General features: G+C 39.2%; 3 protein-coding genes across 4 annotated transcripts; all 3 read right to left on the bottom strand.

Moving 5' to 3' along the window:
• Positions 1-231: 231 nt before the first annotated feature.
• LOC144634657 (putative skeletal organic matrix protein 5) lies at positions 232-3,585 on the bottom strand. Its single transcript, XM_078493677.1, has 4 exons — positions 3,215-3,585; positions 2,023-2,065; positions 1,353-1,488; positions 232-857 (listed from the first exon to the last, which is right to left on the bottom strand). Exons 1-4 carry the CDS (start codon positions 3,459-3,461, stop codon positions 345-347), a joined length of 939 nt encoding a protein of 312 aa, XP_078349803.1. The 5' UTR covers positions 3,462-3,585; the 3' UTR covers positions 232-344.
• A 1,535-nt stretch (positions 3,586-5,120) lies between these two features.
• Positions 5,121-8,592, bottom strand: LOC144634650 (putative skeletal organic matrix protein 5). The gene is made up of 4 exons (XM_078493671.1): positions 7,405-8,592; positions 7,267-7,309; positions 6,520-6,655; positions 5,121-6,076 (listed from the first exon to the last, which is right to left on the bottom strand). The coding sequence occupies exons 1-4, from the start codon at positions 7,658-7,660 to the stop codon at positions 5,558-5,560; spliced, it is 954 nt and encodes a 317-aa protein (XP_078349797.1). The 5' UTR covers positions 7,661-8,592; the 3' UTR covers positions 5,121-5,557.
• A 1,328-nt stretch (positions 8,593-9,920) lies between these two features.
• LOC144634634 (putative skeletal organic matrix protein 5) lies at positions 9,921-12,005 on the bottom strand. Of its 2 annotated transcripts, XM_078493652.1 has the most exons (4): positions 11,582-12,005; positions 11,449-11,491; positions 10,951-11,086; positions 9,921-10,629 (listed from the first exon to the last, which is right to left on the bottom strand). In XM_078493652.1, the coding sequence occupies exons 1-4, from the start codon at positions 11,838-11,840 to the stop codon at positions 10,117-10,119; spliced, it is 951 nt and encodes a 316-aa protein (XP_078349778.1). In that variant the 5' UTR covers positions 11,841-12,005; the 3' UTR covers positions 9,921-10,116. The 2 variants fall into 2 exon arrangements, with proteins under 2 accessions (XP_078349778.1, XP_078349777.1); XM_078493651.1 differs by having other exon boundaries at positions 11,449-12,005.
• Positions 12,006-18,543: the final 6,538 nt, after the last annotated feature.

The raw sequence follows: 18,543 nt of genomic DNA, 5'->3' as shown, positions 1-18,543 counted from the left end.
ACTCTTTGTAATATATCAACTGTTTATATCGATCCTTATCACATGTAGGTTTAGTTGTGGTTGTTTTGCGTTGAAAAAGGCGACCTTTGTACTTTGGACGGGTTACTTGATGACTATTACTCGCGCCAATCACTAAGTCACTCTGTCCCATAACAAGTTTTATTTGTTCAACATCAACTGTATTACAAGCGTTTTGCAGCTTCCAGGACATGCATTTCATAAGTATTACAATCTGTTTTTGAAAAGTTATGATTTAAACTGAAAAAACTAATACAATTAAAAAGTGACATTTTTTGTTATAGCATTGTCCTTGTTTAAAAGCAGCAAAGCTTAACTTGCAAGTGTCACTGAATCAAGATATATCCCATGGCTTTGATGTTCTTGACTCCATTATCCCCTCCGGCTACTGCCTCGTTTCCACACGTGTTGGTGTCATCCACAGCCCCTCCAGTACCAAACCCGATTCTGGAATTGCAGGTTTTGCAATCGTTTTCGTTGTTTCCAACGATACCGATTCTTGCCTTTACATGCAGTGGAGGGTGTACATTAAACCCTTCCATGTTACAATTGGATTGTAAGGAAGCCTGTGAGCCAAGGAGTGTTTTCCACGTGCTACGACCTACTGAGGTAGCGCGGTAATTTCCGTCGGCAATCAGTGAGTAAAGTGAGTTGGCGTGCTTGTTGATGACAATGAACTTGATCTGATGGCCGACTCTCATACCGAGGCAGATCTTGGAGAAGTGTGTATTCCAGTAGGTCGGTAGCTTGGTCTCTTGTGAGTCAAAGCCAGTCTTCCCTCCTGGAAGGTTGAAGTCGATCTTGCTGCTCCAGAGTTTGGAATCGTAATGAAAGGTTGGCTGCAAAAATTAAAAAAGAAACCAGTTGGCTGATTAGCAAAAAAAGGAAACAAATAGTTGACACAAGGAAAACTATGCAAAAATTGCAAAATATCTTTCGGTTGCATTTGAGCAATGTTTTGCGTGCATGTCAAAGGTGATGATTTTTTTAAATGAAAAAGCCTGACTTTTTCAGGATTTCTTATCGCAACTGCTTAAGTTGTGTTCATAACTGCGAGGATCATCTCTTCATTTATTCTTCATCCGCAGTTCAAATATATAATTTCATATATTCATATTTTCATCTTACGATACTATTTAGTTACATGCATCTTCAGTCTTCCTCGTCTCATAAACATGCTTTAGAAATACCTGAAAACCACTACCAGTGTTTGTAGAAGTGCTCAAAAATTCCCAATTGTTAATTCCAACCAAAATTAAAGTCTAATAAAACTTTACCACATAATGAATATAATTGAGTTTACTTCGCGATAGCCTTATGCACAGACGTGATACCTTAGTGCCGTCAATTTTCATGACCAGCGTCCATCCGCCACCTCCGCATGCTCCAAGGCCAGAGCTTGTCATGTGACAGTACACAGGAACCTTCCTAGAGGCCATTTGGAGTAAGTAAGCTTTGTTTCCTTGCGACCTATTAAATATATATACGTTAGTTGCATCTACAGTACACAGAAGTTGTTTGTTAAATCTGATTCATACATGTAGGTGGCTTTCATACAAGTTCTATATCGATCACTGAAATTGTAAACCATATTGATTATTCGGTTGTAATAACTTCAACGTTTCCGAGTTCTGGAACGATAGTGGGGTCTCGGATTAAATGTAATGGCACATTACAGAAATCATCCTACTGAAAATATAGAAGGTGATTTATTAAGCATGGGTTCAAAATTTAATTTTAAGACTTTCATTAAAGTTACCAAAATAATTACGACAAACGTTATAGCTTTTTAGGTCTCGCATTTTTGATTTTTATTCCTTGCTCTCAATTTCGGCCTCAACTAGTTTTTGTTCTCATTTTATTCGTAAACCAAAGTTTTTTACGAAAGTTAAAAAATGGAGTTATAATCGAAAAGTAAAGACGATTTGCCTTCCTAAAAGAACTATAAAAATGAAAATTTTGTTCGCTTTGCCGAATGATGAAAAAGCTGTCACTAGAACTTACTTGTGATTTTCGTAAATATCCTTACACGAAGCAAATGACTGACCTGCCCCAAAAAACAAAAAGAGACAAAACAGTTATGCCACAAAAGCAAGACACAAATAAAAATAACATCGGGGAGACGTTACAGTAATGCAAAGGAATTTCGACGAATTTCCTGGCTTTTCGGAGCTTTTCGAAGAAATTTCGCTCGCAGCGATATTTCTTCGAAATTTTAGCGAATTATCGTGACACCTATCGTTTGGTACGGCGCGAAATGTCGAAGGCGTAGTTCGCTCACCTCGACAATTCGCTGCGACCTTTCGCACGACATTTCTTTCTGTCGGTCTTTGTGTTTACGGCAAAGTTCACTGTGAAAATACACGATCTTACGTTCTCCACAGCTAGCTTGAGAACATAGGCGAAATCTTTTTGTAAATTCATATTACAATCTATACAAACTTACCTGGCTAGTTTCCAGCAAGAACTTAACCTGTTAGCAAGAACTTAACTGTCAAAGCGATTCCACAAAATGTGACCTTTCGTGAAAACTTTCCTTTAATAGGACTTGCCATTTTGAACAAGCTCACTCTTTTTGGGAAAAAGTGAACAGCTCTGCTCTTTCAGTTTGTAAGTTCTTAACTTCATTCAGCATTTTTCTCTTTTCCAAGGCAAGCGAGATGTTGATCAAGTCATTGCGTTACGCACCCGCATTTGTTTACGACTTGCACAGACAATTCCGTCTGTCGCTTTTTTCCGCCAAAAACGACTTCACATTTCTCTCAAAAGACTGACATTTTCGAATGTAAATTATTCAAGTTTTTTTCTGATTCAGGTTTCAGATTAGAAATAAACCATTCGACATCGTCTTAATCAGTGTTATTTTATTCAATCGACTGTTTTTGATTGCTGTCATTCGAGGCCGTTCGATACTTCGAAATGCGGATTGAAGTGTTTTACGTATAGCGATGCTGTTTGCTTACCATAATTCGTTGAATTATCGGTCTTTTTCTAGCGAAATATCGCTCAAAGCGTCGCGAATTGTCGTTGTGGTAACGACAATTCGTTGAATTATCGGCCTTTGTTCTTGCGAAATATCGCTCAAAGCGTTGCGAATTTCGTTCCGAATTAGCGAGCGATAATTCGAAGAAATGTCGGGAAAACAAAGAACGAAATTCGCGCTTTTCGTTTGCATTACTTTTGCACAATACTGTACCAATAGAACTCCCAGGTAATGTTTTGTTCATCGCCGCTATGAGCTGTTCAAACTTTTTCTCAATTTTCTCCAGTCTTGCATTAAAAGTCGCTTCAAGAGATTTTATGGCGTCGTTAGAGTGCGAATCTTGGACCACGCTGCAGATGATTGTCCTAGCGTCCACTTGAGTATTCCCACCGTCAACCGCTACGCTTCCAATCCCAATCAAGACGGACAGCAGAAGAAGGCAAACCACAGTGGAACGCATCGTGTCGAGTGATCTCTTTACAAGCAAAACTTCAGAATGATTATCGATAGCACTCGTAAGTCGTTATAACTTCCCAACCCTGCGTGTGTCGATATTTACAAATTTCTGAGGTAAAACAAACACCAATTTTCTCCTGTCATCAAGTTCTACCAATCCCGTCTTTGTCACATTGTTGTTTATTAGGATTAACTACGCAAGAACGAGTTTTCCTTGATATTTGCTTCTGACAATTTAACTTGATTGTGTGAATGAACAGCAGGTTTGCTTTTCTAAGTTTTCTTTCACAAGTTTTATTTCCTCGTGTACTGAAAAAGTAAAGTAGCTTCCTTTACAAGGATTTCTCTCTAACTGCTGCCCTCTTGAAACACCGTAATTTTCTAAAACACCATGCATAGATTTCGTAATCCTTACAAGTTTTCATCCCTTGATAAGGCGTGCGCACGAGCACGTTGACACTTGAAGTCTCCTTATTTATAAAGCGGCGCGACATGTCAAGGAAAAACTTTCCAAATTGAACCCTGCTTGTGTGTAATTAGCTTTACAACGTTGACTCCTTCGATTAATTGGTTGATTAACAAATCTGAAGCATAAAATCGTAAACAAACGTAGTTTTGTGACGTGCTTTGATAAGATTGTGAGCCACCTCTTTACCAAAGGCAGTCGTCGAATGGTGACCGTAAAACGTGCGACACAAAATAACTACGCACGCAACTTGAGCGTAAAGTTCTATACTGGCTTAGAGGATATACAGCTGGAAAATAGTGACAGTTTTCCATATCGGCACGGAAATTAAAAATAAAACTCTTGAATAAAGTATAAAACATGCATTGGTGATAATTTAGTTTGGCATTTTTATTTTTCGGTCCTCTTTCAGACTTGCAAGTGAAACGGCTAGGAAACACTGAAACATACTAAACATATCGGCTCGGAAAGACAAGACAGTATCTAAGATTAAGTGCTAGATAACACACGGAAAGAAATAAAAAAAGCTTCAAAAAAGTATAATGATAAAAATACATCGTTGATCTGTTTTAACAGATAACGTTTGGTCAGTTTATTGAGTGCACGTTTTTAGTAAACTCTTTCAGGAAATGCGATTTATCTGATTTATGTCGAGACTGCTTCCAAAAAGCCATAATGTCCTCCCATGCAAGTTGCGCCGCATTATCGATTTACCTTTCTTTCAAGACTTGTAAAGCAATCATCGCGGCTTTGCCCAGCGGATACATCACATGTTGGCGTTCAGTGCCCTGGTTTTTGCTTACATTCCCTTGTACTCTGCGTCAGCTTGCTTCATTGGTTAAATTTCTCACATGAAAAGACGCCTTGTAAAAATTCCGCTGACCAAAACAGAAATTGACTACTTTCTAAGTTGTGAGATCATGATATCTCAGTCCCGGGGGAAGTTATAATTACCTCCTCTTGTCATTCCGTTTCATTTGAGTATAACGAGATAGCAAATTTGCTTCTATGTTAAAAAATGCCGAGTTGTCCTGTGAAATATGACAAGTGAAGTATTCATCTGGCAAAGAACATTTCATCTCAGACCATTTCACCTTTATAATTTTATCACCAAACTTACCATTATCCTTCTTCATTAGGACTCGTGTCACATATGATACTAGTAAATAATGGGTTTGACTCCCGCCGGGCACTTAGATTTTCTTCTTTGCCCAACGCTCATGACAAGTGAACATTTCATCTTTATCATCTGGTAGTGTTCCAAGATTGGCTGCCGAGCTGTAATTTTAAAATAAACGGCGACAAAGCTACTCGATTTTAAGAATACCAGGCTTCTTTAGGCACTGGGCTAACTGTTCGTGAACATATCAACTGAGGAATACGATTCTCAACACACTATTTGAACACACTATCTGTGGTTAATTTGAGCACTGGTTACTTTTAAGAACTTTTACTGGCGCAAAGCTACCTTTAAAACATAAAAAAAGTAATGATCATTCTTTCCCATCACCAGATTTATTTGATTTAGATCAAATGAACTACATGCTTCTTTAAAGCAAGTGCAATTAAAATGTGACAATTCTTTCTTATGTAATTGTCCTTTAACATAAAGCATCAACATTAACCAGCGGATGTCACTGAATCAGGATGTATCCCATGGCCTTGATGTGCTTGTCGCCATTATCTCCCCCCGCTACTGCCTCATTTCCACACGTGTTGTCGTTAGGAGATCCTCCAGTACCAAACCCGATTCTCGAATCGTTGCTGTTGCATTCGTTTTCGTTGTTACCAAGGATACCGATTCTTGCCTTGGGTCTCGCGATCGATGAGTGAGTGTGTGCGTTGAAGCCTTCCTTGTTGCAGTTGGGTTGTAAGGAAGCCTGCGAGCCAAGGAGTGTCTTCCACGTGTTACGACCCAGTGAGGTGGCGCGGTATTTTCCGTCGGCAATCAGTGAGTAAAGAGAGTTGGCGTTCTTGTTGATGACAATAAACTTTAGCTGGTTGCCGATCCTCATACTAAGACATATCTTGGAGAAGTGTGTATTCCAATAGGTCGGTAACTTGGTCTCTTGCAGGTCTAAGCCAGTCTTCCCTCCTGGAAGATTAAAGTCGATCTTGTTGCTCCAGAGTTTGGAATCGTAATGAAAGGTTGGCTGAGTAAGGAAGAAGAAATAAAAAGCCAGTTGACACAAGAACTAGACCAAAACAGGCAATATCCAGATTATCCAGACCATTGCCTGGATTTGTTACAAAATTTACACCTAGCGTTAACTGCTTTACAGTTACTTTAACAACAGTTTTATTTTTCAGCAATCGTCATTACACGTATTCATGTACATCTACATCTACATTAAGTAAAGAGGTAATAATGGTGATTAATGTAGCTTAAAAAATTTCAATGGAGTATGAATTAACTATTTCCGCTGGAGAGGTAATTTTTAAATCAGTTGCCTAATGGTCCATGGGAAAAACAAAAAATAAAAAATGTCTCAAGTAGCTCTAAAAGGTTTGTACTTATAACCGTGGCTACCTCGACACGGTCATAATCAATCCCAGTGATATATGCCATACAGCTTTAATATTCGCAAAATGATACCTTGGTGCCATCAGTCTTCATGGCCAGCGTCCATCCACCACCTCCACATGCTCCAAGGCCAGAGCTTGTCATGTGACAGTACACAGGAACCTTCCCTGAGTCCATCTGGAGTAAGTAAGCTTTGTTTCTTTGTGACCTGGAAAACATTTTACATAATGAACTTATTAAATGGCTAAGCCCACAACGAGTCCCTTCCTATCTCAGTAGGATCTCAGTAGTTACTGGGGGGTCATTCGTTCGATTCCTGACGAGGACTCAGATTTTTGCTTTGTTACACGCTCGTTTAAATGAGCTTTTCATCTTAAAACCGACGTAAAGTTTCTTAGCAAAGCAGGAATAATAATTGACCATCAAACTGACAAAAGGAAAAGGGACAAAACAAAGGACAAAAGGACATTGCTGAATTTTCTGATATTAAAATAAAGTGTGTGCTTTTTTTACTTCAAAAACGCGAAACAGCCTACCACATATCGTGTCAACTATATATTATATAGAAGGTATGTTTTCAAAGTAAAAGCTTGAAAATAAGCTTGAAAAGTTCCAAGAAAACATCGAAAGTACGATTTGCCTCTCTAAACTTTTCTGTTGCTCCAGTTATTCAGCTAGAGTCACGAGGAAAAAATCTTCGCTAATTTAGCTTTAAACAATACACAGGTGACAATGTGTGACAAGAAAGCCCCTAACTTCTTCTTTGTTTCCCGTGAGTCTTTTGATGGTTAAACTAATATAAAATGCTACATAACTCACTTTTGATTCACGTAGATTTCCCTGCACGAAGCAAATGACTGACCTACCCAAGAAGAAATACAACAAAATACATTAAAATGTTGTTAAAGACTACAGAAGGAATTCTGATCGATAATATAGAACAGGGGAAGAATTTACCAGCGGAATTCCCATGAGAACTTCTGTTTATTGCTGCCATGAGCTGTTCGAACTTTTTCTCCATTTTTGCTTCAAGAGATTTAATGGCCTCGTTACAGTTTGAATCTTGAACCACGTTGGTTATTACCACGGAGTTGCCGTCCCGATTAGGCGGAATCTTGTTTGACACGGTCGAGGTATTCCCGCCGTCCACAGCTACGCTTAAAAATGCGATCAAGACGGACAGCAGAATAAGGGAAACCATAGAAGAGCGCATCGTGTCGAATGAACTCGTTACAAGCAAAACTTCAGAATGATTATCGATTTCACTGGTAAGTCTTAATAACTTCCCTTGCCCTGCGTGTGTCCATGTTTACAAATGGCTGAGATGAAATTAACACTATTTTTTCTCCTGCCATCTATAATTTCTACCAATCACGTTATTCTCACATTGTTGTTTATGAAGATATTTACACAAGAACGAGTTTTCCTTTATAAGTGCTTCTGACAATTTAACTTGATTGTGTGAATGAACAGCAGGCTTACTTTTTCTAAGTTGTCATTCACAAGTTTTATTTCCTCGTGTAAACTAATAAAGTAGTTGAAATCCTTTAATAGGGCGTCTTTCAAACTGCTACTCTCTTAAAACACCGTAATTTTCATCCCTTGATGAGGCGTGCACGCGAGTACGTTGACACTTGAAGTCTCCTTATTTATAAAGCGGCGCGACATGTCAAGGAAAAACTTTCCACAATTTGTCGTGCACGCGGGCAAAGAAAACTTTCGATGCGAAAACTTGTCAATGGAACTTGCTTGTGTGTAATTAGCTTTACAACTTGGACTCTTTTGATGAATTAGTTGATTAACAAATCTGAACCATAAAATCATGATCATACGAACTATTTTTAAATACCCCTTGATTACACTGTGAGCTATAGCTACCTCTTTCACTACATAAGGCAGTCGTCGACTTGCAAGTAAAAATGCGGGGAAACATTGACATTATTCCATATCGGTTCGGAAATTAAAAAAATTCTCCTCCATACTGTAAGGCTATACAACTGGAACATGGAAGTTTATTATTTTAACAAAGAATACAGTATATAAAATTAAGTGCTAGATAAAACATTCACTGATTATGGCCATTGACAGTATAGTTAATTTATTGATTGTTTTGGTTATACAACTTGAAACATTGATGTTTTTCATATATAAACACGGAAAGAGATGAAAATTTTAAAATTCATGGTTGATTTCTTATGTCTTGTCAGTAAGAGCTCACTTTCTTTAGTAAGCTCTTTCAGGACATGCGTTTTATCTGATTTATGTCGAGACTGATTCAAAAAAGCCACAATGTTCTCCCGTGCTAGTTTCACACTTGCACCGCAGTATAGCTCATTATAAAATAACTCAGATACTATGCACGCTCTGATTGGTCAAACTGGTAAAAAACCTATGTACTATTGAACCGAAAAACTCCCGCTTCCAGAGAGCATAGTTGATTACTTTCAAAGTTGTGAGATCATGATATCTCAGACCCAGGCCAGTGAAGTCGCTCTTCCTCGTTTCATTTCGTTTGATACCATTTCCTTTGAAAGTCCGGTTAAAAATAACGGAAACCGATAACAAAATAAAGCCACAATTCTTATGGGATGTAAAATTGAATTAATCGTGCGATTTTGTATAAAAAAACTGGAGAAAAAAATGAAAAATATCAAAAAGACGATTTTTTGACAGACCTACTTCTAACAAGAATCAACTGAAAATAGCTTTAAACCAGATGGTTAACGTTTGGCTAAAAAGAAAGACAAAGGCTTTTAGACGTACCCGGTAGCGTTAATATTTCATTTTGGAATTTTCAACAAGAAGTGCGTTATGTTGAAGCGTGACATCCGATATACAATACTCGACCGTCAGTATTAAAGGTCAAAGGTGCCTTGATCACTTTTTAAAGACTTTGAAGGTAGAGATGTCACAGTTGTTTTCATTCTACTACTAAAACTCATAAAACATAACGTGTCTCGTTCATTTATAACTCCTTATGGTCATTTCTTACTGCCCAGCAGTTCTATTTTCCCCTGTGGTCTAAGCGAGGATTCCTTGTTCAGTTAAACATTTGGAAAACGCGTATAACTGTTAACGGACGTAATTTTAATCTCTCAAGTGATAAGTAATTTAAACAATTCTTCCACGTCCCATTCCCCTTCCCCCATCGAGGCAATTTCAAGTGGGTAATGAAAGATGACCAGTCTTAAGCCAGTCAACATACGTGACCTTCAATGCCCTACATAGAAAAAAACGCGAGGTGGATTATGAACCGGAGGCACCAGACCCCACCCAGTTAATTTTGACAATCCAGTACACATAGTTGCATACAAACATTTTTGCAAGGGATGAATAATCAGCTACTGAAAGTTTCAGCATTAAAGCATCCTCTTTTCAAAAATAAAAACACGAGGGGAAGTGGTATCCTTGTATTTGGATCCGAGGGTTAATTTGCACGGAATTCAAATCTTAGCTTTTTATTTTGGCCTTGATACTTGCGATCTATAACTCGCTCTCGCTTAAAAAACATTCACTCCGTCCCATCACCAGTTTTATTTGTTTTACATCAATTAAACTGCATGCTTCTATATAGCCCCAGGAAATGCATTTAGTCTTGCAATTAAAAAGTGGCTATTCTTTCTTATGTAATTGTCCTTTCACAAAAAGCAGGGAACTATGAATCAAGTGTCACTGAATCAAGAGGTATCCCATGGTTTTGATTTTCTTGACTCCATTATCTCCCCCTTCTGCCTCGTTTCCACACGTGTTGGAATCATCAGTACCCCCTCCTGTACCAAAACCGAGTCTGGAATCGATACTATTGCAGTCGTTTTCGTTGTTACCAAGGATACCAATTCTTGCCTTAGGTCTAAGTGCATGAGTGTATGCGTTAAAACCTTCTTTGTTGCAGTTGCGTTGTAAGGAAGCCTGCGAGCCAAGGAGTGTCTTCCAAGTGTTACGACCCAGTGAGGTGGCGCGATATTTTCCGTCGGCAATCACTGAGTAAAGTGAGTTGGCGTTCTTGTTGATGACAATGAACTTGATTTGATGTCCGAGTCGCATACCAAGACATATCTTGGAGAAGGGCCTACTCCAGTAGGTCGGTAACTTGGTCTCTTGTGTGTCAAGACCAGTCTTCCCTCCTGGAAGGTTGAAGTCGATCTTGTTGCTCCAGAGTTTGGAATCGTAATGAAAGGTTGGCTGAGTAAAAAGAAAAAAAGGAAAACAGTTATCGAAGACTAAGCAATATACAGACAGCTGGGTAAATTACTCTATTAACCAGACCACTAAACTAACTATTTTGTTTTTGATAAACATTATTATACGCCTGAATAGCAATACAACAACAACAAGCTTTATTTGCATGACTGTAAATTTGTCACAGTATTGCGAAAGCGTACAACTTATTAAGTAATAATAATAATAAAATAAAATAAACTAATAAACTAATAAACTAATAGAATAATAAAATAAAATGATAAACTAAAACAGTACATCTAAAGTAATATGCATACATGATACCTTAGCGCCGTTAATTTTCATGACCAGCGTCCATCCACCACCTCCACATGCTCCAAGTCCAGAGCTTGTCATGTGACAGTACACAGGAAACTTCCCAGAGTCCATTTGGAGTAAGTAAGCTTTGTTTACTTGAGACCTAATAAAAGTAAATATATTCTTTTTTAACCGAAAACTGAAATAATTATTGACAACGGTCGGCTAAAATATAAGTAATTAGTGGAAAAAAAATGCCAAAGGACAAAAGGGGATAAACAAAGAACAAACGGACAATGCTCTGACTATGATACTACAATAAGATGGTTTCTCTTTACTTCAAAAATGCCGAAGAGACTACCACTAGTCGTGTTAACAATTGTATTAACTCAATAGTAGCTATGTTTTTCGAAAGAAATCGTTGCTAGTTTAGCTTTAAACAATACACTTCGTATGTGACAAAAAAAGTCCTTGACTTCTTCTTTGTCTACCATGAGTCTTATGATGGTTAAACTAATTACTCACTTGTGATTAACGTAAATGTCCCTGCACGAAGCAAATGACTGACCTACACAGGAAGAAATACAACAAAATACATTAAAGTGATGCTTAAAACTACAAAAGCAAAAATAGAAAAATAGAACGGAGAAGACATCACCAGCGGAATTCCCATGAGAACTTGTGCGGTTTATTGCTGCCATGAGCTGTTCAAACTTTTTCTCCATTGTTGCTTCAAGAGATTTAATGGCTTCGTTACAGTTTGAATCTTGAACCACGTTGGTTACTACCACGGAGTTGCCGTCCCGATTAGGCGGAATCTTGTTTGACACGGACGAGGTATTCCCACCATCCACAGCTAGGCTTAAAATTGCGATCAAGACGGACAGCAGCATAAGGCAAACCACAGTGGAGCACATCGTGTCGAGTGATCTCTTCACGAGCAAAACTTCAGAATGATTATCTATATCACTGGTAAGACGTTATAGCTTCGCACGATCTACGTGTGTCAATGTTATCAAGTGGGTGAGTTAAATCACGTTTTTCCCGCGTTGTTGATAAGAAAGATAATCACACTAGAACGATATTTCCATGCCAAGTGCCATTGATAATTATTTTAGTTGTGTAAGTGAACAGGAAGTTTGCTTTTCTAAGTCTCCTCATACACGTTTTATTTGCTAGTGTTAATTAACAAAACGTTTCCCTTTTCATGGGTTTCTTTATAACTACTTCTTAATAAATTTCGGTATTTGCACGAGAGCACGTTTTGCTGCTTGACAAGTTGCTTTCAGTGCTCCGTCCTTACGGCTATCTTTCGACATCAAGGCGGATCAAAATCCACCAATCACAGCCCGCTAGCAAGACCTTCTGAACTTGTGGATATATTTGCATGAAACAAACACCGGTATGCATCGGTTTTGGCTTATTTCAAGCAGCACGTCCAAAGACGATGTCGCACGATCGATGTCGAAAAGATAGCTGCTGTGCACGTAACACTGCGTTCAGGTGTAACATGATTGTCTTCGCGAGACGTGCAAAGGAAAACGTTTTCACAGTTTGTCGTCAGTGCCATGTGCCACTTGAAAACATGTCAAATTGAACTTGCTCGTGTATAATTAGCTTTCATATTTGTTGGCGGTGGTTAATAAGGGGCAATTTACAGATCAGAAGTTGATAGAAGAACCCACTTGATCAATATCTTTTCTTAATTAAAAAGAACCTCCACTCTTACGACAAGTTGACGTTGAATTGTTTAAATTAATGCCTAAATTCCAAATTTTACAGGACAAGGGAGAAAATAACATTTAATAGTAACAAAAATGGAAGAGATTATCGCCTTTAAATTTCCCTCGCGCCGCCATTTTGGATTTTATGACATGTAATGTTTGCCGCTATTGTTCGGAAGCAAAGGATCTTTTGTGTGAAACAATAGACCATTGCACGTCATAAAATCCAAAATGGCGGCGCGCGGAAAATTTTAAAAGCCATAATCTTTTCCATTTTTTGTTACTATAAAATGTCATTTTCTCTTGTCTGTAAAATTTGGAGTTTGCATTGGGCATTATTTCAAGCAATATTAATTTTGTCGTAAGAGTGGAGGTTTCCTTTAAGGTGGCTCAAACAGTTTCCTGCATTTTTCAGCACCTTGACTTTGACGAATCAATACTACGACTTTTTCTCAGTTCACGCAACAGTTTTGGTGAACAAGTTATGATTATCTTCTTGACATTTCAGGTTACCATAGCAATGATATAACCTGTTAAAAACACCTTGCAGTTTCGCTTTAAGTGCTTAAAATTCAAAACGAGCTCGGTGACCACCAATTTTTTTATGATAGAATAATGATCAGCATGTTACGATAGAACTTTTGGCAATTTTTTTAAAAAAGATCTGTAAATGTGGTTGAGAACCACCTTAGAGTTTTCTTACTTGCTTTCAGGCTGGAAAACATTGACGTTGTTCCTTATAACACGAAAGAGAAAAGACTTAAACTTCAAGTCAGTATATTGATAAAATAAAAGTGCTAGATAACACAACCATCGATAATCTATTTACTTTTGCCATTAGCAGTGCATTTTATTTATTGATTCTTTTAGATATACAGCTTGAAAACACTGAAGTTGTTCCATACAAAAACACGAAAAAAAAAAAACAATTAAGCTTCAAGAAAGTATAATGATATTACATATACCGTTAATCTGCTTAGTTTGGCCAGTTGCACTGCATATCGATTCGCCGTTTCAACAAACTGTCTACACTCTAGTACGAGATGTCGATCGATAATTAAAATCAGTTTTGGATTAAAACAAAGCTTCACGGTTATTTGTTGAGAATTCAAACAGAAAATCCATGTTGCACTCACTTTTAAAAAGAGCTTTCTCTGTTTCCCCGTATACTCGTGAACTGACTTGAAACGGAGAGGGGAGGAGTGGAGGGAGTATTCTCTTAATTTTAATCATATTCTGTAGAAAATGAAGTCCTAGCCAGGATCTCAAAACTTCCAAAACAATCATCGCGGCTTTAGCCAGCGGATTCAGATATCGATGTTGACATCGCCGTAGTTTTTGCCTAACTCTCTGGCACTTTACTTGCTGTGACAGTCTTTTGGGGTCATTTTTTTCAGCGTAAAAAGAAGCCTTATGGTAGGTACTTCATATATGGTAATTATAATGTACCCAAATGTGGTGTTTATAATGTACTTGAGATACTCTGCTTACTCGAGATTCTTTGCTTACTCGAGATTCTTTAGATTCTTTACTTACTCGAGATTCTTTGATTACTTGAGGTGCTTGTGTTACTTGAGGTGCTTGGCTGACTTGAGGTGCTTGGGTTACTTGAGGTGCTTGGCTGACTTTAGGTGCTTTGATTACTTGAGGTGCTTGTGTTACTTGAGGTGCTTGGCTGACTTGAGGTGCTTGGGTTACTTGAGGTGCTTGGCTGACTTTAGGTGCTTGGGTTACTTGAGGTGCTTGGCTGACTTTAGGTGCTTGGGTTACTTGAGGTGCTTGGCTGTCTTGAGGTGCTTGGCTGACTTTAGGTGCTTGGGTTACTTGAGGTGCTTGGCTGACTTTAGGTGCTTGGGTTACTTGAGGTGCTTGGCTGTCTTGAGGTGCTTGGCTGACTTTAGGTGCTTGGGTTACTTGAGGTGCTTGGCTGACTTTAGGTGCTTGGGTTACTTGAGGTGCTTGGCTGTCTTGAGGTGCTTGGCTGACTTTAGGTGCTTGGGTTACTTGAGGTGCTTGGCTGACTTTAGGTGCTTGGGTTACTTGAGGTTCTTGACTTACTCGAGGTGCTTGGATGACTTCAGGTGCTTGTGTTACTTGAGGTGCTTGGCTGACTTGAGGTGCTTGGGTTTCTTGAGGTGCTTGGGTTACTTGAGGTGCTTGGCTGTCTTGAGGTGCTTGGCTGACTTTAGGTGCTTGGGTTACTTGAGGTGCTTGACTTACTCGAGGTGCTTGGCTGACTTGAGGTGCTTGGGTTACTTGAGGTGCTTAGGTTTCTTGAGGTGCTTGGGTTTCTTGAGGTGCTTGGGTTACTTGAGGTGCTTGGCTGTCTTGAGGTGCTTGGCTGACTTTAGGTGCTTGGGTTACTTGAGGTGCTTGGCTGTCTTGAGGTGCTTGGCTGACTTTAGGTGCTTGGGTTACTTGAGAAGCTTGGGTTACTTGAGGTGCTTGGCTGTCTTGAGGTGCTTGGCTGACTTTAGGTGCTTGGGTTACTTGAGGTGCTTGGCTGTCTTGAGGTGCTTGTCTGACTTTAGGTGCTTGGGGTACTTGAGGTGCTTGGGTTACTTGAGGTGCTCGACGTACTCGAGGTGCTTGGCTGACTTCAGGTGCTTGGGTTACTTGAGGTGCTTGGCTGACTTCAGGTGCTTGGGTTACTTGAGGTGCTTGGGTTACTTGAGGTGCTTGGCTTACTTGAGGTGCTGGCTTACTTGAGGTGCTTGGGTTACTTGAGGTGCTCGACGTACTCGAGGTGCTTGGCTGACTTCAGGTGCTTGGGTTACTTGAGGTGCTTGGCTGACTTGAGCTGCTTGGGTTACTGGAGGTGCTTGGGTTACTTGAGGTGCTTTGGTTACTTGAGGTGCTCGACGTACTCGAGGTGCTTGGCTGACTTCAGGTGCTTGGGTTACTTGAGGTGCTTGGCTGACTTCAGGTACTTGGGTTACTTGAGGTGCTTGGGTTACTTGAGGTGCTTGGGTTACTTGAGGTGCTTGGGTTACTTGAGGTGCTCGACGTACTCGAGGTGCTTGGCTGACTTCAGGTGCTTGGGTTACTTGAGGTGCTTGGCTGACTTGAGCTGCTTGGGTTACTTGAGGTGCTTGGGTTACTTGAGGTGCTTGACGTACTCGCGGTGCTTGGCTGACTTCAGGTGCTTGGGTTACTTGAGGTGCTTGGCTTACTTGCGGTGCTTGACTTACTTGAGATGCTTGGGTTACTTGAGGTGCTTGGGATACTTGAGGTGCTTGGGTTACTTGAGGTGCTTGGGTTACTTGAGGTGCTTGACTTACTCAAGGTGCTTGACTGACTTGAGGTGCTTGGGTTACTTGAGGTGCTTGGCTTATTTGAGGTCCTTTATGTACTTGAGGTGCTCCATATTTTTAAAACCGACAGACGACAGATTTTGATTTTGTTCATACTCTATCAAATAAGCTTTTGAGCTTTAAAGCTTTAAAGTTTAGTACCTGCAGGTTTCATTTCAAAATTGTCTATATAACTCACTCTACAAAATGATTTTAATATTTCCTTCAAAAGCGCAACGATAGGCCCGTAGCCTTTTTTTTTTTGCCTCGGTAGGTTCTTTTTCTCTTGAAACTGACCAAACAGTTGTAGACGTAATTTCGAGGATACAGCAGAGTGTTTGCTTCCATGGGGAACTTTATTTTAGATACAAACTCTTGAAAAGGCCTTCTTTTTTTTACTATATTGAGATTTTAATAGCTTTGGCAGCACATAAAGTCTTATTCCAGTCCCTGAACTCTCCCTTGCGCATGCAAATTTTCCTTTACTGTCTCTTTGCGCGCCTGGGTTCAACCCCTATAAAGGGCGCTCGGAATGGAAAGTCCAGGGACTGGACTATAAATGTCTAAGATTTCACAACAAAGCAATGCACTTTTTTTCACTTATTTATATATGACTGGATTTTTGAAAAGCGGGTCAACAACACACAGCCCTGCCTGGCACTCTACCAGGAAAATCACAGGCTTTATCAGTCAATCAAGGCAAGTCAGGCGAAAAAGCTTTGCTTCAGCCGGAGACCACGTTTCCAAAAATCCAGTCATATATATAAACGAGCTTTTCTTTAACGTCACATATCATTGTACATCAATTACATGTTAAGCTGCCTTTTTGACAACTTATACCTAGGGGCACCCCACTCAAGCTTTACAAGGCGTGCATTTTACCGCATTTCTACTATTGCTCCTCTGTCTGGCATTTTTGTTGCGCGCCCGATGCGGACAAGCTTGAAGCACTAAATAAAAGATTCCTTGGATTCATACTTGTGGATTACTTGTCCCCATACAAGCAGTCTTCTCAAGAAAGTCTCATCCACCTGACTCGCATCCACCTAACATTAGCCAATGAACGCATTCAAAATTTCCTGATGTTATAATACAAAAGCCGGTTTCCCCCCATTCTCCAGCTTACATGAAAAATATGTTTTCACTTCGGTCTTCCTGTTGCGATCTACGTGGCAATAACATTTTGTCTCTTTGTAAGCCAAGGACAACGAGTTTTGGCCTTAGTTCTTTTTCATATTTCTCAGCTAAACAATGGAATGCGGTACTTAACTGTATTAGAACAAGTGACTTTACAGAGTTCAAAAGCAACATTCAGGGAATGACTTTTGTTTAGACATATTTTGCTTATTTATTGGTTCTTTTTCCGCTATTTATCTGTAGATTCTAGTTTCTTCAATTTTTGTAACGTATTTTAGTGTATTTTTTTTAATTTATCGAAGATATTAGCTACTTATATTCAGTACATTATAAGCTACTCTAAAATTTGAGAGAAAATAGAGTCTATGTATGTATGTATATGCTTGCATGAACCCAGAGTTTTCACTTGCGCAATGCGCCTTGAAATTATCGCGAAAGGGTAGAGATACCAGTAAATATTGCTTTTCATTCTACCTTGAAAAAAGCTCCAGAACGGAAGAAAATACGATTGCTGAAACGTTTGTATGCCCTAGAGTTCTAGCCTATAGGCTGGGAACGCCATTACCACTGTTACGTATCATAGGTTGTTGTCTAAAGGGTGTGAGTGAGCTCAGCAGCCTACTCAGTTTCGCGTCAAGGTGCACAGGGGTATGATAATGGGTGCATAGAAGAGCAAGGTTATACAAGCGACATTTCCCATCAATGCTTGCATTGAGTTGCCACAACATGCAGATGTTGATAAGTTCAAAAATGTGACTTTTGTATACTAGAATTAAATTTTAAGCGTTTTGCTTAGCCCTACCCTTCCGAATTCTCAGAACTTGTTGAAATTTGTCAATCGGGCTGCAGTATATATTGAAAACAGTGGAATCAATATGAGATGCATTTGTGCCAAGTTCAGCCTTCGGTAATATTCTGAAAACCGAAAATGAGGGGAATACAGGTGAAAGGCTTACTAGTTTATTACGCGTTTTTTCGTGTAAATAAATACAAATAAAGACAGTGAAAATTATTTAAAGCGGACAATATACTGTATCATTCCGCAACCCCGGACCTTTTCACTCAACAATAACGTAATCGTGTCGGCGGACGCACAAATAGCAGAATACTGCAGCCAGGCTGTCGCTCATCTGAATGGATACTGCTTTCTATAATCCTAAAGCTTTCTAAAAAACCCTCTTAGTAATCAGGACACTTTAGCAAAGAAATGCTCCTCTTAATAAACAACAACAACAACAAGCAAGGTTTTGTTTCGTTTGTTAAATTTCGGCTTTTCATTGAGTATTTTATCCTGAAAAGTAAAAATAATTCACGATGCTCGTTTTTGTATGTGCGCGCGGAAGAAAATTTAGTGGTGAACAGTAAAGACAATAGAGTGTTTCTGTATCGGAACTATCGGTCTGATAGTTGCCCCTTTGAAAGTTGATGTTCTTGAAACTAGCATATTAGCCCTCGAAGCTATTTGT

This window comes from Oculina patagonica, chromosome 13, assembly GCF_052425735.1.
Source record: "Oculina patagonica isolate OP01 chromosome 13, crgOcupat, whole genome shotgun sequence".
NCBI lineage: Eukaryota > Metazoa > Cnidaria > Anthozoa > Scleractinia > Oculinidae > Oculina > Oculina patagonica.
This window is presented reverse-complemented; position numbering and strand designations above follow the sequence as displayed.

Bases quoted from the DNA above. Each gene is read 5' to 3' on its own strand.
- LOC144634657 (XM_078493677.1), bottom strand. From the start codon at position 3,461: ATGCGTTCCACTGTGGTTTGCCTTCTTCTGCTGTCCGTCTTGATTGGG. The intron at 2,066-3,214 runs GTACAGTATTGT...TTTTTGGGGCAG, and splicing joins ATTACCTGGGAGTTCTATTG to GTCAGTCATTTGCTTCGTGT. The intron at 858-1,352 runs GTATCACGTCTG...TAATTTTTGCAG, and splicing joins TGAAAATTGACGGCACTAAG to CCAACCTTTCATTACGATTC.
- LOC144634650 (XM_078493671.1), bottom strand. From the start codon at position 7,660: ATGCGCTCTTCTATGGTTTCCCTTATTCTGCTGTCCGTCTTGATCGCA. The intron at 6,656-7,266 runs GTGAGTTATGTA...AATGTTTTCCAG, and splicing joins GAAATCTACGTGAATCAAAA to GTCACAAAGAAACAAAGCTT. The intron at 6,077-6,519 runs GTATCATTTTGC...TTCCTTACTCAG, and splicing joins TGAAGACTGATGGCACCAAG to CCAACCTTTCATTACGATTC.
- LOC144634634 (XM_078493651.1), bottom strand. From the start codon at position 11,840: ATGTGCTCCACTGTGGTTTGCCTTATGCTGCTGTCCGTCTTGATCGCA. The intron at 11,087-11,448 runs GTGAGTAATTAG...TACTTTTATTAG, and splicing joins GACATTTACGTTAATCACAA to GTCTCAAGTAAACAAAGCTT. The intron at 10,630-10,950 runs GTATCATGTATG...CTTTTTACTCAG, and splicing joins TGAAAATTAACGGCGCTAAG to CCAACCTTTCATTACGATTC.